This window comes from Cardiocondyla obscurior, linkage group LG05 (assembly GCF_019399895.1).
Source record: "Cardiocondyla obscurior isolate alpha-2009 linkage group LG05, Cobs3.1, whole genome shotgun sequence".
Classification (NCBI taxonomy): domain Eukaryota; kingdom Metazoa; phylum Arthropoda; class Insecta; order Hymenoptera; family Formicidae; genus Cardiocondyla; species Cardiocondyla obscurior.
This window is the reverse complement of record NC_091868.1, coordinates 6022558-6048191: the sequence shown is the minus strand read 5'-3', so window position 1 is coordinate 6048191 and position 25634 is coordinate 6022558. Positions and strand designations below refer to the sequence as shown.

The 25634-nt window shown below is 37.1% G+C and overlaps 1 protein-coding gene across 2 annotated transcripts in view; it reads right to left on the bottom strand.

Annotated features, from left to right (window-relative positions):
* The window catches only part of LOC139102901 (visual system homeobox 2), a 39658-nt gene extending 16612 nt beyond the window's left edge, over positions 1-23046 (bottom strand). Inside the window, exons 1-3 of one of the 2 annotated variants that reach the window (XM_070657094.1) lie at positions 20688-23046; positions 13147-13188; positions 1247-1337 (exon numbers count right to left, since the gene is read on the bottom strand). In XM_070657094.1, the coding sequence (XP_070513195.1) occupies positions 1247-1337; positions 13147-13188; positions 20688-21171 (617 nt within the window). In that variant the 5' untranslated portion in view covers positions 21172-23046. The remainder of the gene's footprint in view (positions 1-1246; positions 1338-13146; positions 13189-20687) is intronic. The other variant, XM_070657093.1, reaches the window with a different exon arrangement.
* Positions 23047-25634: the final 2588 nt, after the last annotated feature.

The window sequence follows — 25634 nt, the reverse complement described above, 5'->3', positions numbered from 1 at the left end:
TTTCTACTTCTTTTTCATAAGCAAGATGTATAACTGTGGAACGCGCGATGGACAGTCGATGGTAGGCAAGTGTTCAGCCAGAAGGCGCATATGCGCGTGATACGACAGAAACTGGAGAAGCGAATTTGACGGCAAGATGTCCAATTAGTCTTGCGATTCGACAAATTGTAGGTTGCGCGGAGAACGAGCTGGCATCTGCCTTTGTGGGCCGAACGAAAGCTTCGAAATTGAAAGTCATTTCCCGGACGATCATCCGCTCGTTAAGCGGACACGCGAAAATCGTCGACAATTTTGCTTCAGTTTTATGCGTTAGTTCAAAGACTTGCTACGTAATCCTTTCGAATTCTACGGGATTGATTTCGAATCTTGGAACAGCCATTGTGTCGAAATGTCAAATGCCTTGAAATAGGCTCTAATTTGAAGCTACTAATTATGTATAATAATAAATGTGTATTTAACGTAATTATTTCTTTTTTTCTTTTTTTTTCCCCCCTTTTTTTTAAGTTGTGTGCAATTTTGGAGGTCATCTACTAATAATTTTATACGCGTAATAAAGTATTGTGTCTTTATAATAATTATTTTTTAAAATTATTATTACTGTTATAAATATAAAATTGTGCAAAATGTAATTTTGTAAAGGTTTATCTTCTAAATTCTAATTTTTGTTACTACACTTAAGTATTTGTGATATATATAAATAATAAAAATATTGGTTTAGGTAATATTGCCATTTTTTTAAAGATATTTACATTCTACGTTATTTTTTAATTGCGTCGACACTTTTGAAATTAAAAGTCAAATTCTCTGTTGAATAAAACATCGTAAAATTATCTACTGTAAAATTTGTGTAATTGCATTCAGATCTTGATTGTATATGCAGTTGTTTTAAACAATAGTTCGTCGAACAGCATAATAATTGAGAGAGTGCGAAGGGTTTGTGTAACATTTCATTCTACGTTTTGAATTTCAACTGGATACCAAAGTTATTTTATATAGAACAATAGCCAAATATTCCATTACTCCAGAACAAAAAATAAATTAAAAGCTATCAATATAGTTAGAAAAACAATAAAACTTTCAAATTCTTTATTAAAGATATAAGGGAAATTTTTTTATATTTACGACTTTTTAATTTACGTATGAAGTAACGTGGTAAACATGCGGCAAAAAAATTAATTTTTTATAAAATAACGCGATGTCTAAACCAATACATTTATTACTGTCAAAGTTTCTGTCAGAGACTCACCTATGACGGCGTTTCTTCTTCTTTTTTTTACTAAAACCTGAGAGTCCATCCACCGTAAAATCTTTCCCTGATTCTATATTATGTCCAACACCTGTAATAAAAGAAAAAAGAAACAAGTATGAATATTTATGATATTTATAATTGTTACATGATTTTTTTTTTAAATCCATGCATATTATTTGTTTCTATTATCATTCTCATTATTATAAAAAATTCGTTACGTATCGACATTTTATTTCTCAGCAAATATACAAATAAAAAACAATTATAAAACAAAATATACGTTAAATTAATGGAATTAACGTTTGTACGTTGCAAAAATCAGATATGTGCCGAGATTAATATTTTAACTTGAATTCGCAGCTCATTATTTGATAGCATTATCAGTAATTGATGATTATATAGCTTTGTATGTTGAAGCTTCGCATCACGTATCAAATTACCTATTATACCGGACTTGGCAATGATTCAAATCCAGAATACCAATCTAGTATGTGCTTAAAAAGCGAGTTTTACATTTCCGTGATTGCTTCCTCATCAATTCATTTTTCTCTGCTTTAATTTGCTTTATTATAAAAATACCAAACAAGTAAAATTAATATTTTATTTTTTAATAACATTTGACGATTTAATACCGTTTTCTTACAGCAAAAGGAAAAAAAAAAATTTCTTAATGGTCATTGCTTTTAAATAATTTAAAGTAATAGGCAAGAAATATTTTTTGCAAATCTACATAACTCAAATTTAAATAGATTATAGCAAGTTAATATCCCAATTATTCGCTATGCGCGTTAATTTTTTTCAACAAGTCGATACTCATGGGATACATACTTGGGGGAATATCCGTACAAGTCTGCTTAAATAGAATAAAATTCGGTTGCGAATAAAATCCGCTAGCCGAAAATAATTATCAATTGTAAATTAATGTTAAATTAACGAACGAAGAGCAACCTGAAACGTCTATGCGGAACACAATGAGACTCTTCCCTAAGGGTAACTCTCGTTACCGTTCCTGCTGTCGCTGATACTGCCGGTGGCTAATTAACTAGTAATTAAGAGCTAAATTCCAATTATGCATGTCCCTCGACTAATTGGAGTCTGAAACGTTCGCTGACGTCACCGTTAGTACATAGGAGTTACGTTGGCCCTTTTTATCGCTTGGCCGACATTTTATCGCTATTTTTCTGTTAAGTAAAAGACATCTTTTGAATTGCAATTGCAAAATTTTTTTGCAATGTACGTAGTTATTGCAACAATTTGTGCTTTTCTTCTTTTTTTTTTACATTATAATTATTAATGCAAACTAACAGTGTTTACTGATGTATATGTAAATTGTATTTTAATTCTCTTTTCATTATAATCAATAAATTAGCGTTCTATTAAATAATTTATCACTATCGAGAAGAGGAACTCGATTAAAAGATGTGGAATTGTACTAGTACTATATTAACTATCACGCGTATTCGAGTACATGTAAATGTATAGTAATAAAAAAAAATATATTTCAAGTTTGGAGTACGGTAACTTTTATAATTCGCGCGATGCATTGTTTTCAATTTTGTAAAGAGGCCTCTTTAAGCCCTCGGTTCCACATTGCCTACCGGGTTTTTTAAGTGCGCTCGTTTACTTCAAGCCGTCGAATCAATCTTGTTTGCATCAGAAACATAATATCGCGTTGAAACAGAAATTTCTACATGTTAATAGGTTTTGTGTTTCCTTATATTAAACACATAAGAATAAAACGCATTCGGAATGATTTTCAAGGCTGTTAATTAGTTTGCCGAACTTTAAATCTAATAAACTGAAAAGTCTTAAAAATTTAGAAAAAAAAAAATTGCAAAATTATTGTACATTATTCTTGCATTTGTTACCATAATTAGTAGCGTAATTCAATGTAGAAAAGTTATCAATATCGAGCGTACGGGAAATAAGAGCGGCTGAATAGATATGTCACATTGATTATAAGTAAGAGTAGCACACAACCGAATTAATTAATTAAATTTAGTTGGCTATTACGCGGGTATTTACACGTATGCGTCACATATACATTAATGCGCGGAAAGTTAGTCGGATCGTCTAACTCGTTCCGGACCTAATCCTATAATACTCGGAATGGATAGCAACTGGCGTCGAAAAATATTTTTCCCAAAGGGTATGAGTTCTCGAAAAATAATTAGTCATTCAATCTCATTGAGGCAGTGGGCATGAAAACGCTATCATATTACATCGACTTGTTATCTGATCATTCTAAAATATCCCTTTAATCTGTACGTGTATGCGCGCACGCTGCATGCACTTTAATCGCGCATACATTCGCAAGCTCGAATAAAATGTCGAAGCTCTGATATTCACGTATTAGACGGAGTCATTAAAAATCGATAATCCGAAAAGTGATATCGCGTATTAATAAATCGGAGAGGTAGTTTCCTAATGTATTTGCAGGTAGAGGCGTTTTACACGCACGGGGGAAAGGCTCGAAGTGTACATGGAGGCGATCAGAGCGTACTGGAAGATGTGCGTGTGTGGACGAAAAGAGCCGCGGAGAGGGTTGGGAACGGTGCCGCGGTGGTGTGATGTGGTGGGTTACGCTCGTTCGCGTCTGATGGTGTGTGTCAGCGGCGGCTGCGGGATGGTTGCCATCGGGGGTGTATCTGTGTTCGTAGCAGGCCGGTTACCAGGCAACCGACAATAAGGAACGTGGATGGCCAATGGCGGCCCTCAAAATACCCCTTCGTCTAACACGGCTTGTTTCCCGTACTAGAGCGAGACGGGCAAGCTTTTGCTTTAGTAGCTGTTAAGGCCTTAGTTTCACATCGAGCCGCTCATGTCGAAACCTTGTCTCAGAGTTCAGCTTCTTGGCCTTTCGGATAATTGATATTCTAATTCAATGCCGTACGCGCCACTGATAATTACATGTCTCATTTGGAGATGAAATAATTGAAGATACGCGCGTATTGGCGTGTAACTTATTAAAAATAGATGTCGAGAGGTACGAGACGGAGACAAGAGATCTGTCTGTATTGTAGATGATGATTAACGCGAGATTGTCATATTGAAAATTTATCGTTCAACAAATTTCCTGCGTGCTGGGACGAAATATGTTCTTTATTCTCACTTTAGCACTTTCTTTCAGTCTCGGATTTCATACATTTGCAGTGAAAGAACATTATTTTAATTCCGCCCGCGAGACATTCTATATAACTGAATAACATATAAAACGTAGCGCAGAAAAACGCTTTCTGAAGATATAAAGATAAAGAAAAGGAAAAAAAAAAAAAAAAAAAAAAAAAATTTACATTAAAATTTAGTTAGTACTCAAAATGGAAATATTAAAAATCAAAACCTCTATTAAATTTTAACACAATATATTAATTGCCTCAAGTAAATGCCTACTTCTAATGAAAATTTAATCAAAACGATGCAAATAATTTCTGTTTCAATAAAGGATATTTTTTTCATGTGCATATTAATTTTGTTTCAAATACACTGACCACTTGCTTTCAATTTTAGATTGTTTTGTTGTTTCATACTTGAAAGTAACTTTTAACAGCCTTTTACTCGTGTGCAAGTACTGCTGCGTGTCAACTATCGGCTTTAAATAATGGGATTGGAGTTTGTATGGCCTACGTTTTTGTCTGTCTCTAACAGTAGCTCGAGCGACTGGACATTCCGTTTTATGTGGATGAAGATCGACGTGCCAAAGAGAGAGAGAAAGAGAGAGAGAGAGAGAGAGAGAGAGAGAGAGAGAGAGAGAGAGAGAGAGAGAGAGAGAGAGAGAGAGAGAACGGGCAAGAGAAAACGAGTTTACATCCAGCAAATGGAAATGCGTCAAGTGTTAGGAGCGAGGAAGGGCGGCACGTCGTCGCGTCGTTACACATTGGGCCGTGTGTATGGTGGTCCCTTGGGAAACCAAGGTAGCATGTAGCACACCCTTGGGACGTCTTCTGCTATCACTTGTCCGCATTAAACCTGGATACTAATCCCGAAATTTAATTTGGAAATCTTTTCAGACACTCGCCACGCTCGCGATGTGTACGCGTCGCAGAGACATTTTAGACCGTGAATTACCCGTTCTTTTGTACGTGATAATTGAAAATTCGTTTCCCACCCTCCACCTCTCCCCTTCTCCTCGTCGCGCATAAAGAAGGGATAAATAGCCCTTTACCGATTTATGTGCGAATTACCTCGTCATAAAGTAAAATAATTCAATCCGGAAAGATTTTCAGATTTTCTCATAACGTTATGTCGATCGCAAAATATAACATAACTAATTGTAAGAAATACACAGGCGAGAAATGAGAGATTTAATTAAAAAAAAAAAAAAAAAAAACTTGAATCAATTTTTTCTTCCTTTTTTTACAAGCTTCTTTTAAATTATCAGCTTGAAATTACGGGTGGCTTTTCTGTTTCGGGGCAAAGTACTAAGGTATTTCTTAAAAATGCATCGGGCTGAGAATTATTTATAGAGTACATGAAACGTGTAACGTGGTCGTTTACATAGTCGGTAGGGCGAATGGAGCGTATTCGAGCGTAGTAGAAGTCTAGATACATCCCGAGGGATGTTTCGGTGGATTAGGTACCCTCTACCCTGCCAGTTTTGTTGCACCATGCTACAGTGCGTAAAACACTTGTAACGGACCAACCGAAGTAGCTTTAGGGTAAACTGCTAATGCTCCCGCGATGTTTTTGGAGTCGGATTAATTTGGTCGATTCAATCATCGGAGCTCTCTAGAGAATCACACGCTGCATAAAGGTCTGCGATTTTTTTTCGTTTCTTATTAATCTATTACTAAATATGGCCACTTTACACGCGTAATAAAAATAATAATCAACGATAGAACTGCTCAGTCGAAAGCAGTGAAAAATAAATTAAATTAATAATAAACTTTAGATACGAATAAATAGTCCTCGCCGAGATACTCGATCTCTTTCTCAATTTTCAATATTTTATTCTACTTCTCTTTTTCTTTGGTCGCAAATTTCACACCTCCCGCGTTTTTTAACATGTGCAATTCAGTCCATTCTCATTCTTGCGATGATCGCATGCGAAATTCGAGCCTTTAAGAACAGTGTGAATATTGTGATGTTCGTACATTCAAGTGCCAAGTAAGAACAAAGAGCGAAGTGTTGATTGCCCGAAAACACAGCATTTTTTTTTTTCGCTGATGTTTTTAGATTTGGTTCCGTGCCTATGAATGCTATAGTAAGAAATGCAGAAATTTCTTAATTACCCCGTCTATGACGTAGTTGTTTTGTGTGAAGATAAATATATTAAAATAATGATGTTAAAAACAATGTAAATGCATAGAATGTTAAAATGTGTTTTCTTTAAATATACATAGATTATTGTATATTGTGTAAAACATTTTTTCTAGCCTAATTAGTTTGAAGTTATATTACACTTTTCGTCAAGTACCTCCTAATAAAAAAATATGCGAGCGTGTTTAAAACAAACAGATAACACGGTTGCCTATAATCGATGTAATTCAACATTTCAATATATTTTACAAGCTGAATAACAAAAAAAAAAAAAGAAGAAGAAAAATCTATTAAATATAAATAACTTACGACGAGATATTGTAACGGAGGGCAAATTTTCAGCCGATTATCTCCCGGAAAACGAGGGACGCCGGTCGACGCTGACGTCTTAGCAATCCTCGAAATAAATTCACTTCCAGCACGTGTGCGGTACAACTGTACGCAGGGCACCCCTTATGTAACGTGCCAACGGAGCACGAGAAAGAGATGCCGAGAAGGGAGGAAGAGAGAAAACGAAAGGGAGACCTGCGGTATGGGAGAAAGAAAGGGACGGGAGAAAGAGAAAGAGAGCAACACGACTACCCCTTTCGACTGGGCAGTAGTGGCATAAGTCAGGAATTCCTGGCACGCAGTATATTGCGCGGGGATGGAGGCGCGGCGGTTATAAGCTATAGTCCCAGGCGTGGCATGGCATGCACAGCCATTTACTTCATTATGTCATTAAGCTTAATGGCCCTGGCCCTAACACGGCTCTAGGCTATAGCCACTTCTACAGTCCGTCCCCATTAATTCCTCTCACTCTCCTCGTCTCCTTCCGTTACTACCACACTGTCGTCACCGCCACCGCCGCCGCCGCCGCCGCCTCCTGTCCACCCACAGTGCACTGTCGGAACCCATCCTCGCATCACTCTCGCAATGAGCATTGACTTTACATCAATGACCAAGGAAATTGTCGACGGTTATCGTGGAAAGTTTTAGCACCCTGACAGTTGAATTCGACGGCGTTCAACCCTTTTTTTTTTTTTTGCGAACCGGCGAACAAGAAAGCACGATACCGCAGTAGTCCAAAGCGGAACTTATTTACGCCGGTTGAAAGTGAAGAACATTATTATACTTTTAGGATCGTGATAAAACTTCTTAATCTTACATGTGAAAAGTTTAAACTTCTTTGTAAAATAATATTTAACTTAATTTTACTTTAATTTAATTTTACGTTCAGATTACAAGAAAGCGAGAGAGCGGGTGTACGCGCGCGCCTAAGAAACGTTTGAGTTGATGGCGTTTGACACTACACTTTTCTATTTCTCTACTCTTTTTTTTTTTCAAATTGTAATTAGAAACGTTCCCTTTATTTAAAATTCAATTTTAGTAAAACGCTTGATAACTACTCTACTATGCATGCACCTACTTCTTGTCATTTAATGTTGATGTGCAGATAATTTATCCTAATTAAAGCAGTTGTGCGTAAATGATATGGAATATCACGCGGATGGCGATAATTATGATAAATAACAGAGCTTTTGCAAATAATATCATTAAATGTCGAAAACCGAGCGAACAGTGGATATACAAATTGAGACATTTCATGATTCAATAAATTCATAATTATTTGGATAGTGCACGATTGTATTTATTGTACCGTTAATATCATTACTTGCCAAAGTGCTAGAATTAACCATCTCATTAATAGAAGGAATTTTAATCGTAAAATAGTGCAAAATGTCCAAAGGTTGACATTAGAAAATCTAAACTGTGTATTCATAATCAAAACAATAAAATATAATTTTCTTTTTTTAATAAAAAATGTAGATAAAACGCGACGTGCTCGAATTATTCATTTCATTTTAGTATTAATGATCTTCTTTTGAAACAATAAACCGCGCGTACTTGTAAAAGTCGATTACTACTTTTATTATCCGGTCAACTTGACCAAACTGCCCTAGCACCAGACTCGAAGAGACTCAGTGAAAGTGTTCGATTGCAACGCGGCGTTCTAAAGACATATGTAACGTTTCAGGAAAGTGTTGACTGTCGGGTGTTTTCGATGTAACTTTATATTTCTGAACTTGTGCTGCATATTTTGTTTCTTGGCGCCAGACAAAGTTACGCTTGCATATGCCGGCCTAAACATAGCACGGAACCGCCAACTACAGATTGAAGTAACGTAATATTACGGAAACCTATTTTATTTATTTAATATCCCATAATTCGGCCATTTAATATCTTGAGAACGTCTAACACGTGTGCGTTACGTTAATAATTAAAAAAAAAAAAAAAGAAATGCAATAGACGATATTCTCATTAAATTTACGACTGCTATTATGCGCAAAATAATATCGTACAAAATACGTGATGTGCAATATGAGAATTCATTTCGAAAACAACGCTAGATTTATTACGGAAGATTTTCATCGCGATGTCTTCGTTCTCTGATTCTACGTCCTATCTCCTTTCGCTCCATAGAACGCGCTTCATCGTGGAAAATCGCGCCTGTGAAAAGGTGTGAATCTCCGATCCTCGAAAAAGCGCGACAATACCTATGGTGCCGGACGCACAATGAGCCCTAAATCCACAATGTAGTCACTGTATCCGCATAGAGGATAGAGTACAAGCAGGGGTGGAAAAGGGCCCTCCTCTTTCCACTCTACCCTCGCCCGTCTACCTTTCTTCGCAATTCCGCCTGGAGGAGTCGAGGATGGCCCGGACGTGCTCTTGACGGTGCATTTTCAGGCGCGCAATATTTATACGAGTCGTGTATCGCTTTAAAACGCCAACCCATACAGTGTAACCCAAAACCCTCGCGTAAAAAATTTACCCGGCATACTACATGTTACCATCACCATTGACCGTACATGTCAAAATATTTTCTCAAGCGAGAACCTGCCTCTTCGCACCTTCTTTCGCACATTTCTTCATTCCGCTTCTTTCATTCTTTGAACTTTATTTCAATTACCTTATAGAAAATATCTTTTTTTTTTTATTCTTTTTTCTTTTTACGTATATTAATAGAAATTGAGAGGAAAAGCATTTTGCGTCGTTATCTCATTTATGACGATTAATCTTACAACGTGTGACTTTACAAGCGTATCTTTCCTTTAGCGCTTACATTTTGAATGCTTTTCCGTTTTTGTGTCAAGCAATAAAAAGAAGCGAATTCAAAGATTGTACAATAACGTTTTCCGAGTTGTAATTAGATCGACTTGTACGGCGCGTAATAACGAAGTAAAACATCATTAAGAGAAAACAATTTGTAATTCGTGTCCGAGAGAGGACGCAAATAAACGCATACGAATTCGCAGCATCGACATATGCGTAGCACTGAACATGCGTATATTGTCTCTATTGTGTGACGGGCGTGGGACAGGACATGGCGTCCTGTTATTTGAGTTGCCTTTTGTCATAACCAGCTGAGCTAAAATGGCTTCCGAGCGATGACGTCACAATTCCGCTCTGTTCGTGCTCTACGCCACGTGTATATTAATTCCGAGTGCAACATTTTAATTTAAAAAAATTATTAAAAGTTTTTCGATTCTCGATTCCTTTTTTTTTTTTTTTCTATGCAGACGCCAAAAACCATTCTGACAACGTTATCTTTATAGAGTTATTTTCAGACTTTCACTTTGCTCGGCCACGCGTCTTCTGTCGCATTTGACTTTATAACTTGACGGTGTCGCTTTCACAAGGGTGTGAATCTCCCGTACAATATCTGAGAGGAATAGCCTAGCTTATTCTCTTATTCCCTTATTCTCTCTGCTTTGTTCTTACATTAATCTCGCCATCGCTCGTGCAACACAATTCCGCGTGCGCGTTTTAAAATATAAAATATTGCTGAATATCCGTCGTTTACAGACCGCCCTGCATTTAAGAAGTGATTGATAAGCTGAAGTCATGGTGCGCAAAACGATATACGTTCTAATCTAAATGATCAAAAAGATATGCGTGGCGTGGGCTTTTAGAAAGCGTTTGGCAAAACTTCCGTAAGTTCCGTATTGAAGCGACGGTGGTGATTAGGAAGTCGAATCTCTTCACGGTTGAATAAATTTAATTTTTAATTTTTTTATTTTTTTGGTATATAAAAGAAACGCGAGCCGCATCTGTTTCGTTCTTCACATTTTGCATCAATTCCCTAACTTCGATTTTCGCCGTCCCTTCCTAACTTTGCTGTTACTCGCTGTTTCCGCATCCTTTTTGTCCGCCCGCGGTCCTCCATCTACTACTCGTGCCGATACCCACACTATTTCAAAATCGTTTATAGAAACCCGGGGTTTTATTCTCTCCTTGTCCTCCGTCTCGCGAGTTACTACCGTAATTCCCTGTTCCGTCGCTTGTCCTCCTTTCCCCCAGCTGTCTTATGCGTTTCTTTTCACCGAGGAAATTTCTAGCGGACGATGAAATCGATACGAGAGGAAACGAGATGATTGGATTGGAGTGCGGGAATGCTTCTGGCACTCCTCTAAACGCTCCACAGCGCGCAGCCCCTTTCGACGAGGCAATCGGTCTGTCTGAAAATGCAGACTCCTTGCAATAACGTGTTCCGAGCATGGCAAGCGTTAATGATGCAACGTGTCGGAGTCTACAATACATATTTATTTTACCACCGTGTTATTTAATCTAACAAACGCGTATTACGTCTTATTACGTAATTGTACATGCCGCGATAATAATTTTAACAATACGAGCACGCCCCACCCGAAAGTATAATTTAAATTTCGAAAGTATAACGCGACATTGATGTCACTTCGATAACGAGACTTTCGTGGTTTTATTTAGATTAGACTGATTAGAGTATTGTAATTACTTCGGTTCTTGATAATATACCAAACGTTATAAATGTTCCGTATACTGTAACAAATTAATACTTGACGAAATAATTGGCAACATTATAATCAAAATTTAGTGCAATACATGTGCGATTGAACGTACTGCTACCTATTACGTTCCAATTAATCGGCGGAACAAAATTTTAGCGCAGAGCGGTGGTAATATTTATTAACTGTTAACTTAACCGCGACTAATTAAGAAGCAACATGTGTTAGACAAAGCAATTTTCACTTCTTCATGGCACGTTATTTCATGGACGTCAATCTTTTTTACCAAGTTCGAGTTACATTAGACACGTAAAAGCTGCTCGCGACAACGGCGGACATTTAGTAACGAGAAGCGTTCCATCGGAATTGGTTGTTTTAACAACTGTACGGCACTTTGAGATGCGAGAGAGTTTTGCGAAAGATAAACAAAGACAGAAAGGGAGAAAGGAAACGTGGCAAGAAAAGAGAGAGAAAGAGAGAGAGAGAGAAATAGGGGTGGAAGCAGAACGTAGTGTGAAGAAGCTCCCAAATAGTAGATGGGCGAGAAAATATGCGGTTCTCGCTGAAACGCGTTTCTGAAGCACGAGAGCTACGAGCTTAATAGTCCAATTTGCCGGCAAAGGAAAATACCGCAGAGAATCCTGCAAGTAAAGGGAGACTTGCGTTGCCGCGCCTCCGGCGATAGCAGCGGTTCTGCGCGAAAAAGACTGCGAGAAAATTGAAGATGTACGGAAACACGATGTGGAACGGTGTAGAAGTGAAACTTAAGCATCGTCCTAATTTTCCGCAAAAAGAATTCGCAAATCTCTACCTTTGCTCAGTCCGAGGTTGTAATATTGCTTATTTAGTATAGACATAAAGCATGATTTTATGACCTTACGCAAAAGTATCCGAAAAATAGAAATCGAGATACTGTAAAATTCAACCGGACGCAACTCATGATTTCGGGAATAAGCGCGACGTAAAGTAACGTCTTTGTCTGAATAAATTTTCTAGCGTACTACAATCCACGGCACATTTCGCTCGCGCAGGTATTCATATTGTACTTTATGTCAAAATATTTTGAGAAATTTGTGGCGCCGAGTGGAACCTCATCATTGAAACTCTAATCGGTAACGGGAGACTTTTTTTTAAACACGAAATTCGAGCATGTTTCTACGCCCATTATTGAATCTCAAATCGGCTCTGTAAAACTGCTACGCTCCTTTTTGAAATGTTTGTTACCCCATTTATACTTTTCACATCGCGTCAATGTAATATGCCATTGAGCGGGAATATCGATGTGCTTATAGATATTCTGATAAATCGCTAGAAATAATTAATTGATCGACTATGCGATGTAACAATGAAATGTTCGTAGCAAGTAATGTAGAAACTTATCCCCATTAGATGCAAAGCTCATCCTCAGTAATCATTTCCAACTTGTCGTCTCTTGTTTCGAGCGACATCGCTTTGCGGGCTAAGCGGGTCGCGCTTAATGGTTCGTAAAAATCGAAATCATCGCGCACATGAATACGTAAGCAGTTTTTTTTTTTCCATCTCGCAATGTGCACATGATGTCATCATATGGCGATAATGGTTACGACATCTGTAGAATTCATTGTTGTAGAAACATAAAAGCGATTACTGCGAATATTATTTACTATTAATATTTGAATTTTATTTTCGCCTATTTCGTTCGAGATCAACTAACTAAGAAATTCTTTGCGGCTTGTTAAATAATTCTCGACAAATAAATATTTAATTTTCCATTAACATTAAAAAAAATCGTTTCCATTATTGCCAAAAATATTAGTGTATCAGAAATATTATATTATTAATTTAAAATCTTACCTGGGCTCGTATTGGAGAATGATCCTTTCGATTGAGAAAATCCTGAAACAAAAAAAAAAAGACATTAGTTAAATTATCAGCAATAAAAGTATTTCGTAATAATTAATTCACTAATGGTAATTAATAATTACAAAAAAAATTATTTTAATGAATATATTTACTATCAATTTTCGCGATATTAATATTAATATCTCGCGATATTGTAATTAATGTTTAATTATTCCATTATAAAATAAAAGAACAAAAACGTCTGTTTAATATTGCAAAAGCATTATTCGAAGAAAAAAACATCATGTATTAAGACGCTTCACAATGCAGCCGTGTTCTAATAAAGTCATCCCACCATGAACGACGTAGATGGCGGGATGCTGGGGTAGTGAAAAACAGGGGTTGGAAAAGATTTGCCTTCTAAGAAAGTTGGGGCTTGTTGGTGGGTGCAGGATAGACTTCACGTTTCACGGAGGGAATGATGGTGGCGGAATTGCGCCCTCAAATGACTTTAACGAGGCGGCGTCTTAAAATAGGGATGTCAAGTTTGACCCGAGTTTGCACGTTTGTTTGATAAATTAATTCAGAAAAATACACAACCCGTCGATTTAACAAACCCGACTCATTATTTACCCTATGAAAATAATTGCCTCGCCTTTATTAAAATAAAAATTTTGATTTCTCGACATTACAGATGCCTCCCATTAACATTTAAGCGATACGAAATTACTTAGTTACGGGAGTGTTTTATACATTCAAAATTAAATTTTTTTTTTTATTTTAATTATGTATCAATTTCAATTAATTCGAAATACATGAAATATCCGTATCGATACGGATAATGTCAACTTGCTCGTAATGTGCCGTTTGCTAACAGATCCTTGTACAACAACGCTAATTTCATGGAAATTATCTAATCTCAATTTTTGAATGATAGGAAAATGAGCTCGCGTTCAGCGTAAGTGCCACATATATCGCGTGGAAAACTGTTCACTTGAAATCCCAATAGCGGTGGAGTGATACGGCATTCTTCGATTTTTCCTATCCATGTTCCTTTCACGGAATCGGCGGGTGCCGAACGTGGTGAAACTTAAACCTCAATCGCGCACCCGGGTGGAAGGTTTCAGATTTTTTGAAAACCTCATAATGCGCATCGCCTCGTTGACGCGGCGGAGGGGGACACGGACAGACTCCATTGAGAAAAATCCGTTTCCTAGGCTCGTGTTACCCGGCGTATTTTGACAAGATCTTATTGTCGTCGGACGGCTAAGCCCTATTGACCCTATTATGGCCCTATTAGTATTATACTAGGATTTGCGGTTACTCCTTGAAAAGAGTCCTCTACGGATCTCTTTTACGGCCGAAGGCGTGTACGCGGACGGCTGCGGGACACGCCGCGTCGGCCCATTCAACACGCTGCTCGATAACTTAACATACGATTTCCCTCGAAATCGAACGGTCTCGCGTCGTCCCTATTCTTACAACTTAGATTTTCCTGCCATGCATAATGCGTAATTATTACTTTACCCAAGTTTAAGAAACTTTGAGTAAGGCCGAGTAATCGTTTGATTAAAAGTTCCATTAAAATCATTATTGAAAATATTAATTATGCATAAAGTAAATAACGATATAAAAATAAAATAATTAGTACAACATTTTAGCGCTCAAGCGTGTACAAAGAAATGAAAAAAATATAATCACGAAATGAATAAAAAAGGACGCCGTTGACTTTTATCTTAAATACAGTCGAATTTTTAATAAATCAAACTGAAGGAGAGAGAGAGAAAGAGAAAGAAAGAGAAAACAGAGGGAATTGGCACATTATAAAAAGAAAGAGAAAGAGAAAGGAAAAAAAGAAAAAAAAAAAGAAGGGGAAAAGGAAGGGTTTGAAATACATGAGTGACGAAGGGATGAACGGATGAGAGAAAGGGTGGTAGATGCGGGAGCAAAGTAGAGATCAACAAGGACAGGATTTTGTAAGCAGGAGAGAAGAAGACAATTATATGCCAAAATTACGAGAGCGAGAAAGAGAGAAAGCCGGGAGAAAAAGGAAAACGTGCGTGTTGCGGCAAGACATGATGAAGCGAAGGGACAACGACGCGACGCGCGCGCGTGTACGAAGCCTGGTTTCACGTATGCTGCCAAGTACTCTTTAGGAAAGACAATCGAGGTGTTGGGCTGGAAATCCGTACCAATTTGAACGACTTACGTACGTTCACTTAAAAGCTCGGCAACAACACGCACGTCACACGTGTGTACGTGTATACGTGCGTGTTTTAACATTTCGTACGCGTACGCGCGCGCACGGACGTGCACGCATATTTGCGATATGTTAATTAGCGCGGATAAACATAATGCTACAGAAATACGAATTGAGAAATTAAAATTTAGCGCATATTAGTACGAGCAAAATTACAGAGCGTTAAAATGTAAAACAAAGCGATGAGACAGATAAAATTAAAACTCTACACGTTAAAGAAGTAATTAAAAAAGAAAAAAAAAAAAATTTTTTAAGCTGTAAATTTGCAGCATCCAGTATGATATACGTATGTAATTGTCATAGATAAATTTTTTACAATGAAATTCCTAAGTGTAATTACACATATACATGTAAGAAAATGGTTTGGTTTAATTTTTTAAGCTTTTTTTCCAATTTGTCCTAGTGCAACAACCCTTGAAGTTAAGCTTTCATGGGGTACTATACTTTCGCGGGGTGTAGTAATGGACATAGTTTGTCGGTAATGTCCGAGACTAATTCCCGTGTTATTTCATTAACGTCCCGCAGGTCCCGAGGGGTGAAGCTTCTGCGCCAACGGGGTTGCTGTCGCGCCGACGCGCACCGCCATAGTTGTTCCCGATCCCCGCCGAGTCTAGGGATTCGTATCGGGCACGTGTCAAAGGGTGAGAATTTATGAGGTGAGTGCCCCGTGCGAAAAGGCCGATTGATAGCCGACCGTACGTACGCACCGTCTTGAAACAATGCCGACAAGTTTATAGGATGACGAGTTATGATTACCCTACCTCGTTAACGTATACGCCTTTACTGAAAGTAGTAAATCGATTTACTGATTTTGTTTCCTACACTGTAATTTTACGTCTATTATAGCGGACAATTTACACCTAAGATCTTTTTCTGCAATGTACGCCAATTAAACTTGTAATATTTATTGAATATTCAATCGAAAGAAACGCATGTAATTAAAATAAATTGTATCAACCGAAAAAATACTATACTATAAAATATATCCATTTGCTTTCCAAATTATAAACCTGATATCGTATATTTCTATTTTATATATGTATATTTCTTTTTTAATACGTTTCTTTTTTTTTTTTCTTTCTCTTATTATTGTATTATTGCGTTACCACATTCTCACTCTCAAGTATAAGTTACTTCAAGCTTATAAATAGTCCCCAAAATTGATATTTGATAATAAATATGCTGAAAATCATCAGAAAGTGAATTTGAAACTTTGACGTCTCGCATCAACATATATTATGTCAAATGATTCACGTAAAATTCGTGCAAAATTCCGCATCTCCGTAATCAACATAGATGCCAGGCAAAAGCTATAGAGCGTGAAGTGGTGCTTTTGCCAGAGACCCGAATTGATTTGTTGGAGCGGATTATGCGATTAGGTACTGTGCCGACGAGGGTCAAATGATTGACATCGCGACGAGAGTATAATGAGAGAAAATTATTTCTCTGCCCGATTCGGGAAAACCCACGGCAATCAATCGAAGGGAGAATACGAATTAGATCGCTACTAATCGCACAAAAGTACGTACATGTATCTGAAGCGGTGTGCCTTGTGGATGCGCAAAAATCATGCGATTGCTTTGCATTATGATAAATAATTTTTAAATATTTTTAGAGATTTTCTACTGTTATTTTATACAGCATTGATTTTAATACGTATGTTTTACCATTACGTACACACGCACAGTATTTTAATTATTTTATTTTAATTATTATTGATATTAAAATAATTAAAACATAACATACGGTAAAAATATACGCCGCAAATTAAAATGTAATCATTAAAACGTACGAAATATATGCAAAGTTTTTGCTTTCGTTACATGAGAATTGGAAAAATAAAACAGCAAGCCACAAACGTTATTGTTAAAATAATTTTAACATTCTTTATTCGCATATATTTGGTAAATTTTATTGCTTTTGTTTTATGCGTAACACACATAAAAAAATCATGTCATATAAAATAAAAGTTAAATGTTTGTAAAATAGAAAAAAATTTTTTGAGACTTTCTTTTTATAATCAAAAGATTTGGTTAAATATTTTAGACAAAAGAACACGAACTTGGTAAAGTTTTTTCGTAATTTGTTCATGGTTTATGTCATAATTATGTATTTTTGATTATATGTATAATGTGCAAATTGGAAACTAAACGCCTTTTTGTAAAGAAAAAAAATGGACAAAATTACTTTGCGCGTATAACGTGAATTGTGACACGTTTAAAAAAGAAGACGTCCGTGCTGGAAGACTAAATTTTCCTCCTTCTAGCGGTAAGAGCGCCTCGGCAGTGTTATCCAATTATTCTAAGTTGTTAAGGCGAGTTAGGGCGCTTAAGGGACTAAATTAAGACATTCCGCGCGACAAATCTCCCAAGAATCTCAATTAACTTCTCTGGGGGCGCCAGCACTTTAATTAACTGTTTAATTTCGTTTAATTTGCATTCGCAATTGCATAAGCTAGGCTAGGCACCACGGCTGCATTGCATTTTCCTGCGAAATAAATCGATGAAAAAGAAAGCTCTCGGAATACATTTGAATTATAAAAAATAAAAAAAAAAATAAAAAAAAATTGAAAAGTACCCGTTATAGCGTGAATGCCATTTATTTTCTTTCTCGAAACGCCACAATCTACAACTTGAATTTCTTTATTCATTAATTAAATAAATTTCTCTTTTATTTACTTCTCATTAAAATTGACTCTCTTTTATAAAACTGTTTGAATAATTTGAAACACGTATACATATTGTATATGTATTTCTGTATATGATGTATATTTCCTTTTTTCAGGTACGCTATATTTTCAAGTTATCACAACTATTAATTAATATAAATTTTAAATTGGCAGACATTTTGAAAGTATTAAGTTATAACAGTATATCGTATTATTTTTGTTACACATTTATATCATTTTAATTCGCGTTGAGCAGAACTTTGAATTTTTGATGCCTGTTATTCGCTATTGATCGAATATTACTTTCATAGCGGCGCAGAACAGACATTCCTTCCGTTCTTTATATCGGTTTTACTACAAGTGAACTAATTTGCATCGCGGGCCACTTACTCGTGATCGTGCACAAAAATCGCGTGTTTGCGAGTAGAAATGTATGCAAACGTAATCGGTGTCGCGAGTCTCTTGTAAGTTAGGGCGCGCGATGTTTTTTCCGGGAACAAAGCTCACTTACAAAATTTGTAAGCTCGCTGCTATATTGTCGAAAACTTTTCACCCGGGCACATTATCGCACCTCGTGTGCCCAAATCTTGTGTAATGCGAACGCAGAACAATGGAAAGAATAAAGAGGAAAGAAATTAATGTGTAACGTCGACTTAATGTTGTAAAATTGTTATGAAACCTGTTATTAAACATTAATATAATTAACGACAATAAGATCTTATCCCGCACTCTCGTCTTTAAGTCTACGTAAGTTTTAAGACAAAAAACGAACAAATAAAGCACACCGAATAAATGCCATGAGAGAAGGTGCCAGAGTGACATCTGAATGGAACGGCAGAACCTTTGTGCTCTATCTGGAATCTGATACCCCAAAATTGTTCTCAAAATTCATTCTACGCTGTTAAATTTTTCCATGTTTAAAAATAACAACACGATGCTATCATAGAGCAATTTCGTGAAATTAATTTTGTGCATCCTTCTATTTTATAGTTATAATACATACGTCTGCACACGACTGTATGTAATAAATTAATTTCAAGTAAACACATGTGTATGCACACTTTAAAAGCATTAGTAAGAGATTTACGTACAATAAATTTATTATATGTATATAGTCAAATTTAGGTAAATATTAATGTAGTAATGATATATGTACGCATTGATATTTTAATAAATTCTTATAATTATTATTTTCTAAAAATCTTTTTACCTATTTTATATTTTTTTAACACTCGAAAATGTATAATATTATATTATTAAGCAAAATAATACATTTTATATTGAAATGGTACAGTAAAACGTACAAATATCATTTAGTTTCGCGATATTCATTTTTATTATTTACTCTTGTTTTCCCCAAATTAATAAATATTAATAAATTAATGAAATATTTAATATTTTTTTTGTACTGTGAGTATATCGTTTGGGCATGTGCGCCTTTCAATTATTTCAGTGTTATGGTTAAGGTGTCGATGTCATCGACGCAAGTTGAGAACAGTTTCTTAACGGACAGCCAGTTTTGTCGACGTTCTTTGTGTTTTGGTGAGACATTGCAGACCTGCCTGACACTCAACTCATTATCCTACTAATTATTCATAACGTTTGGGATTATTCCGACAAAAATAATCATTTCCCACAGAGCAATTCTTTTCATTCCTTTTCATTATAGACATTGCATTGCGAGCTTCGTTAATTACGTGCTAATGAATACTTTTATTGCAATTACTCAAATTTAGTTAAATAAAAAAAAAAACAATAACGGTCTTATATCGATGTAAAGAAAAAAAAACAAGAGTTCTTCGCACAAGCTAATTATTTCTTCGCGTGCCACAGAGGAAAGAGTTTCAAGTTATAATACAATAACGAATGACGTTGATTTTTGCTGTTAAATTTGTGCATAATTCAGTGATAAATGAACAAAAGAATCCGGCAAGTAAGAGAATCGTTTCTTTGAAAGAATGATGGACAAACGAGTGTATTCTATTTTAGCACTTGTGTGCATTGAAAATTGTAAGGTAGCTACGCAGCTGCCCAACCGAATAGCGTTTTCCGAAAAATTCCCCCGAATTCTTGACACGTACAATGTCGACGATGATGCGCGACAAAGGCGTGTGTCAATTTTCGGTAACATGATCTTGAGTGGCTCTCTCTTAAGTGATAGCTGTAAGTGGCAGCTAAGTGCTCGTTTCACGCTAGAACGATGATACGCCTATTAATTTACTTCGGCGTTCGTGAAAATAAAGGGTCATAAGTTCAATTAGTGAACGGTTCACGGCAAACATATACATATCGACGAATATATCATATAAGGAATATTGAAAGCTAACGAAGATACCGAGGTGCCTTTTCGTGAGATAATTTCAGATTTTCAGAAAATTACAAATGAAAAAAATAAAGCATTTTTGATACGCTTTAGCAGATAGACGTTTAATAAATTGAATAATAATAGGGAAAAAAATACTGGTGCTTCTAAAGCGTTTAATCAAGTATTTTTTTTTTTTTCACAGACGACGTGTGAAACGATAAGCTACTGTAACATATACGTTATTTAAAATGCTCGGCGAGGAGTAAAGCAGACTCGATAGTTGCTTAAGGTAGGATAAAATTTCAAATGGTCTTATTTACCGTGAGGCGGTGTATGTTGAGTCGGGCTATGTTGGTGGTGATTTGCAGTAACAGGCGTACCAGGAAGTACATGCTGCGCGTGTGCCGCGGGATGCAGGTTAACGCCGGGCGGCGAAGCCGGAAGCTGGCCCGATTGATGTACCTGATGGTGCGGTACATGATGGGCCGGGTGGGGATGAGGTGGCGGAAGAAAGGCGGCTGCCACGGCGGCCTGCGCATTCAGATAGGCCATCCTCGAGGCCGTGAGATTGCCAAGATTTCCCAAATTTCCCAGATTCCCCAAATTGCCTAAATGATTTAGGCTGGGCATGTAGTCCCATAATTTCGAGTGATGAGGCGCAGCCGGGGCGTAGGAGACGGCCGAAACGCCGGCGGGCGGCGAGCCCTGCGGAGAGCCGCGATCGGTACCACTCCTATTTCCGGTACCGTCCAGACCCAGCAGCTCCTGGATCGCGAACGCCGACCGTTGCTGTTGCTGCGGCATCTTTGCGTGTCCTTTTCAGTCGTTGATCGCACAAGCTTAAAGCGGCATGCTCGATCGCATTCACAAGAACGATGCGATCGTCGATCTTCGATCCACAAGTACGGCAATGTGCCGTCGGTTTCGCTCGGGAGAAATATTTAGTCGCGTATAGAGCCACAGACTATTGTCAGAGTGCATTCGGGGTGGCGTAGACTTATCTACCGTCTTATATTAATTATTTCGTCATCGAGTACAATTCGATCTTCCAGATGGATCGTTGTTTCGTTTTCTCGGAGAAATCTCTCTTCCGAGGCTTAGGAACTCAATCGAAAAAAAAAAATCGTTGTTACAGTTCTTGAATAGCTAACTGGATTTTTCTTTTTTCTTTCTTTTTTTTTTTTTTTTCTTCAAATTCAAACACAGAAATCGGCAGAAAGCACTGTTAAATCTTTAACTTCTAGATTACAAGACTAGTATCGTTATCATTTTTAGTATAATTGTCCGCATTATAACGAAGTAGCATTTTCAAATCTGCTTGGCCATCACTTTCTGCTTCCGACGATTGTTTTATATGTTCTTGCTGTTTTTATAGTTTTACATTTTTATTGTAAGGCCGTTTAAAGATTAGATTTACATTCGTATTGTATTTGCGTAGCGTAAAAGAGCCGAAATATCTAATAAGCTTTAAATATTCTCTGTATGTATATGTTTATGAGAACAAAAATTCGTTAATAAATATTTGTGTGCAGCGTATCAGCGTACTCAGTGTCGGCAGAATATGATTATATTTAGTTTCGTTGTAAAAAGTGAAGGATACCGTTAGCAAACGAGATTTCTTATTCAACATTTGTGAACCGTCGGCAAAATGGATGATACACTTTCGTCAAACGAAACGCCGTGTTCAATTTATTTTCGCTCAAACCGCAATCTATCTATCTAATTTTCACTTCTTTCTCTATCTCTCATTTCAGTAGAACGAACGTTTTCGTTGTGATCAGGTACAGATTATTCTGTCTTTTGCTTCACTGTTCCGTTGCGCGTACACGCGAATCTCTTCCAATCTGAGTCTCTCTCTCCTTTCGTCTCCTTTGAAACATTAAACAACACACGCCGAAAATGCGCCTGTAGTTTTCACTCGTGAAAGCACATACAAACTTGAGCAAGATGGTCCATTGTCCGCAGAATCGTATTTCCTTTCCGAAAGAAGATTTATTTCGAGAATAATCGCGGCGAAATTTTATTTCTCAAGTTCAACAAGACTAATGCGAATCTGAACTAAACGAAAAAAACGTATTAACGGAACACTAACGATGATCCGATAAGTAGTCGATGTCGTTTCAAAACTTCTCGCTAAATTTAACAGCTCTTTCGATAAATTACGTCAACCGATATGCGTTTCGTATACATTTTTACAAGCGCTCGAGCGCTTTTGCGCGTGTACCCATATATAGACGTAGTCCACCGTCGGCAGTTGATATTAAACCTTCCGAGTCACAAAACGATTGGTCGAGTATCGCATCTTCTCGGCGTTGTTCTCTGTATACGAAAGTTCCCTTTGGCTGGCGGAAAAAAAAAAAACTCGCACGCAAAAGAACCAAAAAAAAAAAGGGGGGAAAACGAAAACTTCTTCAGTTGAGTAACATCCGTCCGCGATTTTGTAAGCGAGGAAGCGTGATGATGCAGACGGTGTAGGTAGGACGTGGAGAAATGGTCCCGATGAGAGCAGCCCGTGTATCTGCCGTCGTAGCGCAACCGTGTCGTCGTCGCGGCGTTGAACAACTGAGCCGTCGAATAACACGGGGTTGCTTGACGGGTGCGCGACGGGTACGAAGAAGGGAAACCCCCGGAGGCGAGGCGGCTCAACGACTACATGCACTACATGCACCTATACACGTACCCTTGACGCACGGAGGGTGGCGTTCGCCCCATCCGCGCGCACAACTCGTCAACTCGCGCCTGGCCCCTCTTCTCCTCCCCTATACCCACCATCTCTCCCTCTTTTGCCCTCCGTTCTGCGACCCCTCGTAGACCCAGGCGACAAAGGCGCCTCCGCTACTTTATGCGTTGGCAGTGGCCGTCTCGTATCGCGGATTGGTCGGCTTTTTGAGACGGCCAGCCGAGTAGACATAGCCCTAGTTACCAACGGGAAGGTGGGGTCTAGAAACGTCGACGCCTCGACGTGGATACGCCTACGGCGGAGCGGTTCACCATGGAGAAAAGAGAGACTTTTCGTCCTCAATCATTGATACTGGGAAACCACGAGCTATGCCAGCCAGCTGTGAATAAATATCAACCTGGACCATGAAGCAGGAACACGTCAAGTATAACTATCCGTCTACGACTTTTGACATTTTCTCTTTAACTGTACTTCCCCCCTATTGTTATTATTATTACGCTATTTTATTTTTGCGAGAGCACGTCGGCGAAGAATGTTAATTAAATTTTTTTTTTTTTTAATTAATATTATTTGAAACAAATCTTACTAAGCTACCTATACTGTGTGTAACCAGGCAAGGTCGGCAACCGCTATTGGTAACTATGGGTAATTAATATAATTAACTTGAAAAATATTCAGAGAATAAGAAGTCTAATTATTCAGCTCCTCTTTGATACTTTTTGCACATGTACATTAAGGTACGGAAAGAGACCCGTTCAATTAAAGTTCTTATACGCATAGTACGTCAAACCGGTCAGACGAATAATTTATTAATTTGTTATTACTGCGCAGATCTGATAATGGTTAGATTTATTAGATTATGAATTTATGATGCGATGAAATTGTTTATTTAATTAATTGATAACATGAGCTGAAAATTATGTGGATCATATTAAATTCATTGCACTGCCATTATATCATGAGCTATCGGTATTTTCAGGTAATTATGACTGTGCGCTCTCTCATCTCTATTGTTAAATGATTTATCAGTAGCATTACAATTACGAATATCAAATGATTGCAACATATTTTGTAATATTTTAGAGGCACTTTTCGTATGTGTCACGTCAAGCATAATTTTCCAGCACAAGACTTCTTTTGTTCCGCGTTTACTCTTATTAAATGCAATTTTAAATACCTCTTCTGTTTTAAAGACTAATAGTTTTTAATTGCTCTAAGTAGAATTATAGTTTGTAATTTTGATTTTTATATCTTATACTTATTTGGTCTTCTAAAAAAAAAAATAAAATAAAATAAAATAAATTAGCTACAATGCATAAACGTGCTGGACATAAAACATATCAATATAATATTTTAATTATGCAAGAAATTTTTTTTTTTTAATTGTCTTGAATTTTGTATATCTTGCATATTTGAGATTTGCGCTATGTATTAAAAATATGTTTAGAAAAATTAATTTAACGTATATCAATGTAAAAATTCTATGAATATTAATTTTGTATGATAGAAACACGAGTTATTGTGGCTGCGCGTGAAAAAGATCGCGACCAAGTCTTGATCACCGTTGATCTGCTCTACGTAACATAAAACGACAATTGTGGCGTTGTAAAACCGGCTTTCGTTCGGAGCCTTTATTAACACTGGGGGAGTGGTCTGGATATCGGCCAATCAGAATACGCCACTTCCAACCCTCATTGGCCGGAACGCAAATCGATTTATAACTTACCCCGATGGTGAACGAGCGTGGATATACGCCCTTAACACCGTTCTTCTTAAGGTCGACTCTTCTTGCAAGCCCGCCGTGACTTCCAACACCGCCAATTCAGCCGTAGGTAGGTGACGGTAAGCCTGGGGTAGCGACTACCAGCAAGAAGTGGTGGTAAATGGGAAGGGTGGAAATTTCTGATCCCCGACGACGTTCACGATAACGTCGCCAAGTGTTTTTTCAAAAGTCTCCGACACTTTTCGTGGTCAAATCTGTAATCAAAATCGAACCGTTTGAACTACATGCGAATCATACACATTTCTGTACATACAAATACATATACAGACCTCAAATTTCGACACGTTATGCATTTAATGCACGACAAATTAAATAATATTAATTTTAGAAAATTATAAACTTGTTATAATTGTAATGTGATTACGGAATAAATTGAACTAATAAAGATATAAAATAGTTTCTTTCTTTTTTTCCTTTTTTCTCTTTTTTTTTTTTAATAACACCGTAATTTTTTACATTACTTATCTTTTTCAAAATTAATGCACACAAAATATGGCATTTATCTATAATACTATTAAAATGCAATATTTAATGTGTACTAAAATAAATGCAAAAAGCAATTGTGACGCAACATAATAGCACAGAGTTGAACGCCATGTAAATAATAGATAGAAGTTCTGCATGCCTCTTTAGAGCCCCAGAGAAATGTCTCGGGGTTGCAGCTTTGTTTCGCTGAAAAATCTTCGACTTCCACGTTTATTCTCTCTCAATCTGAGAAAAGTGCAAGAGTTAGACCCTCTTTCGCGACTCTCTTCCCTATTCGTTACTAGCATCAAGAGATTATTGTACATTTCGCGCTGCATT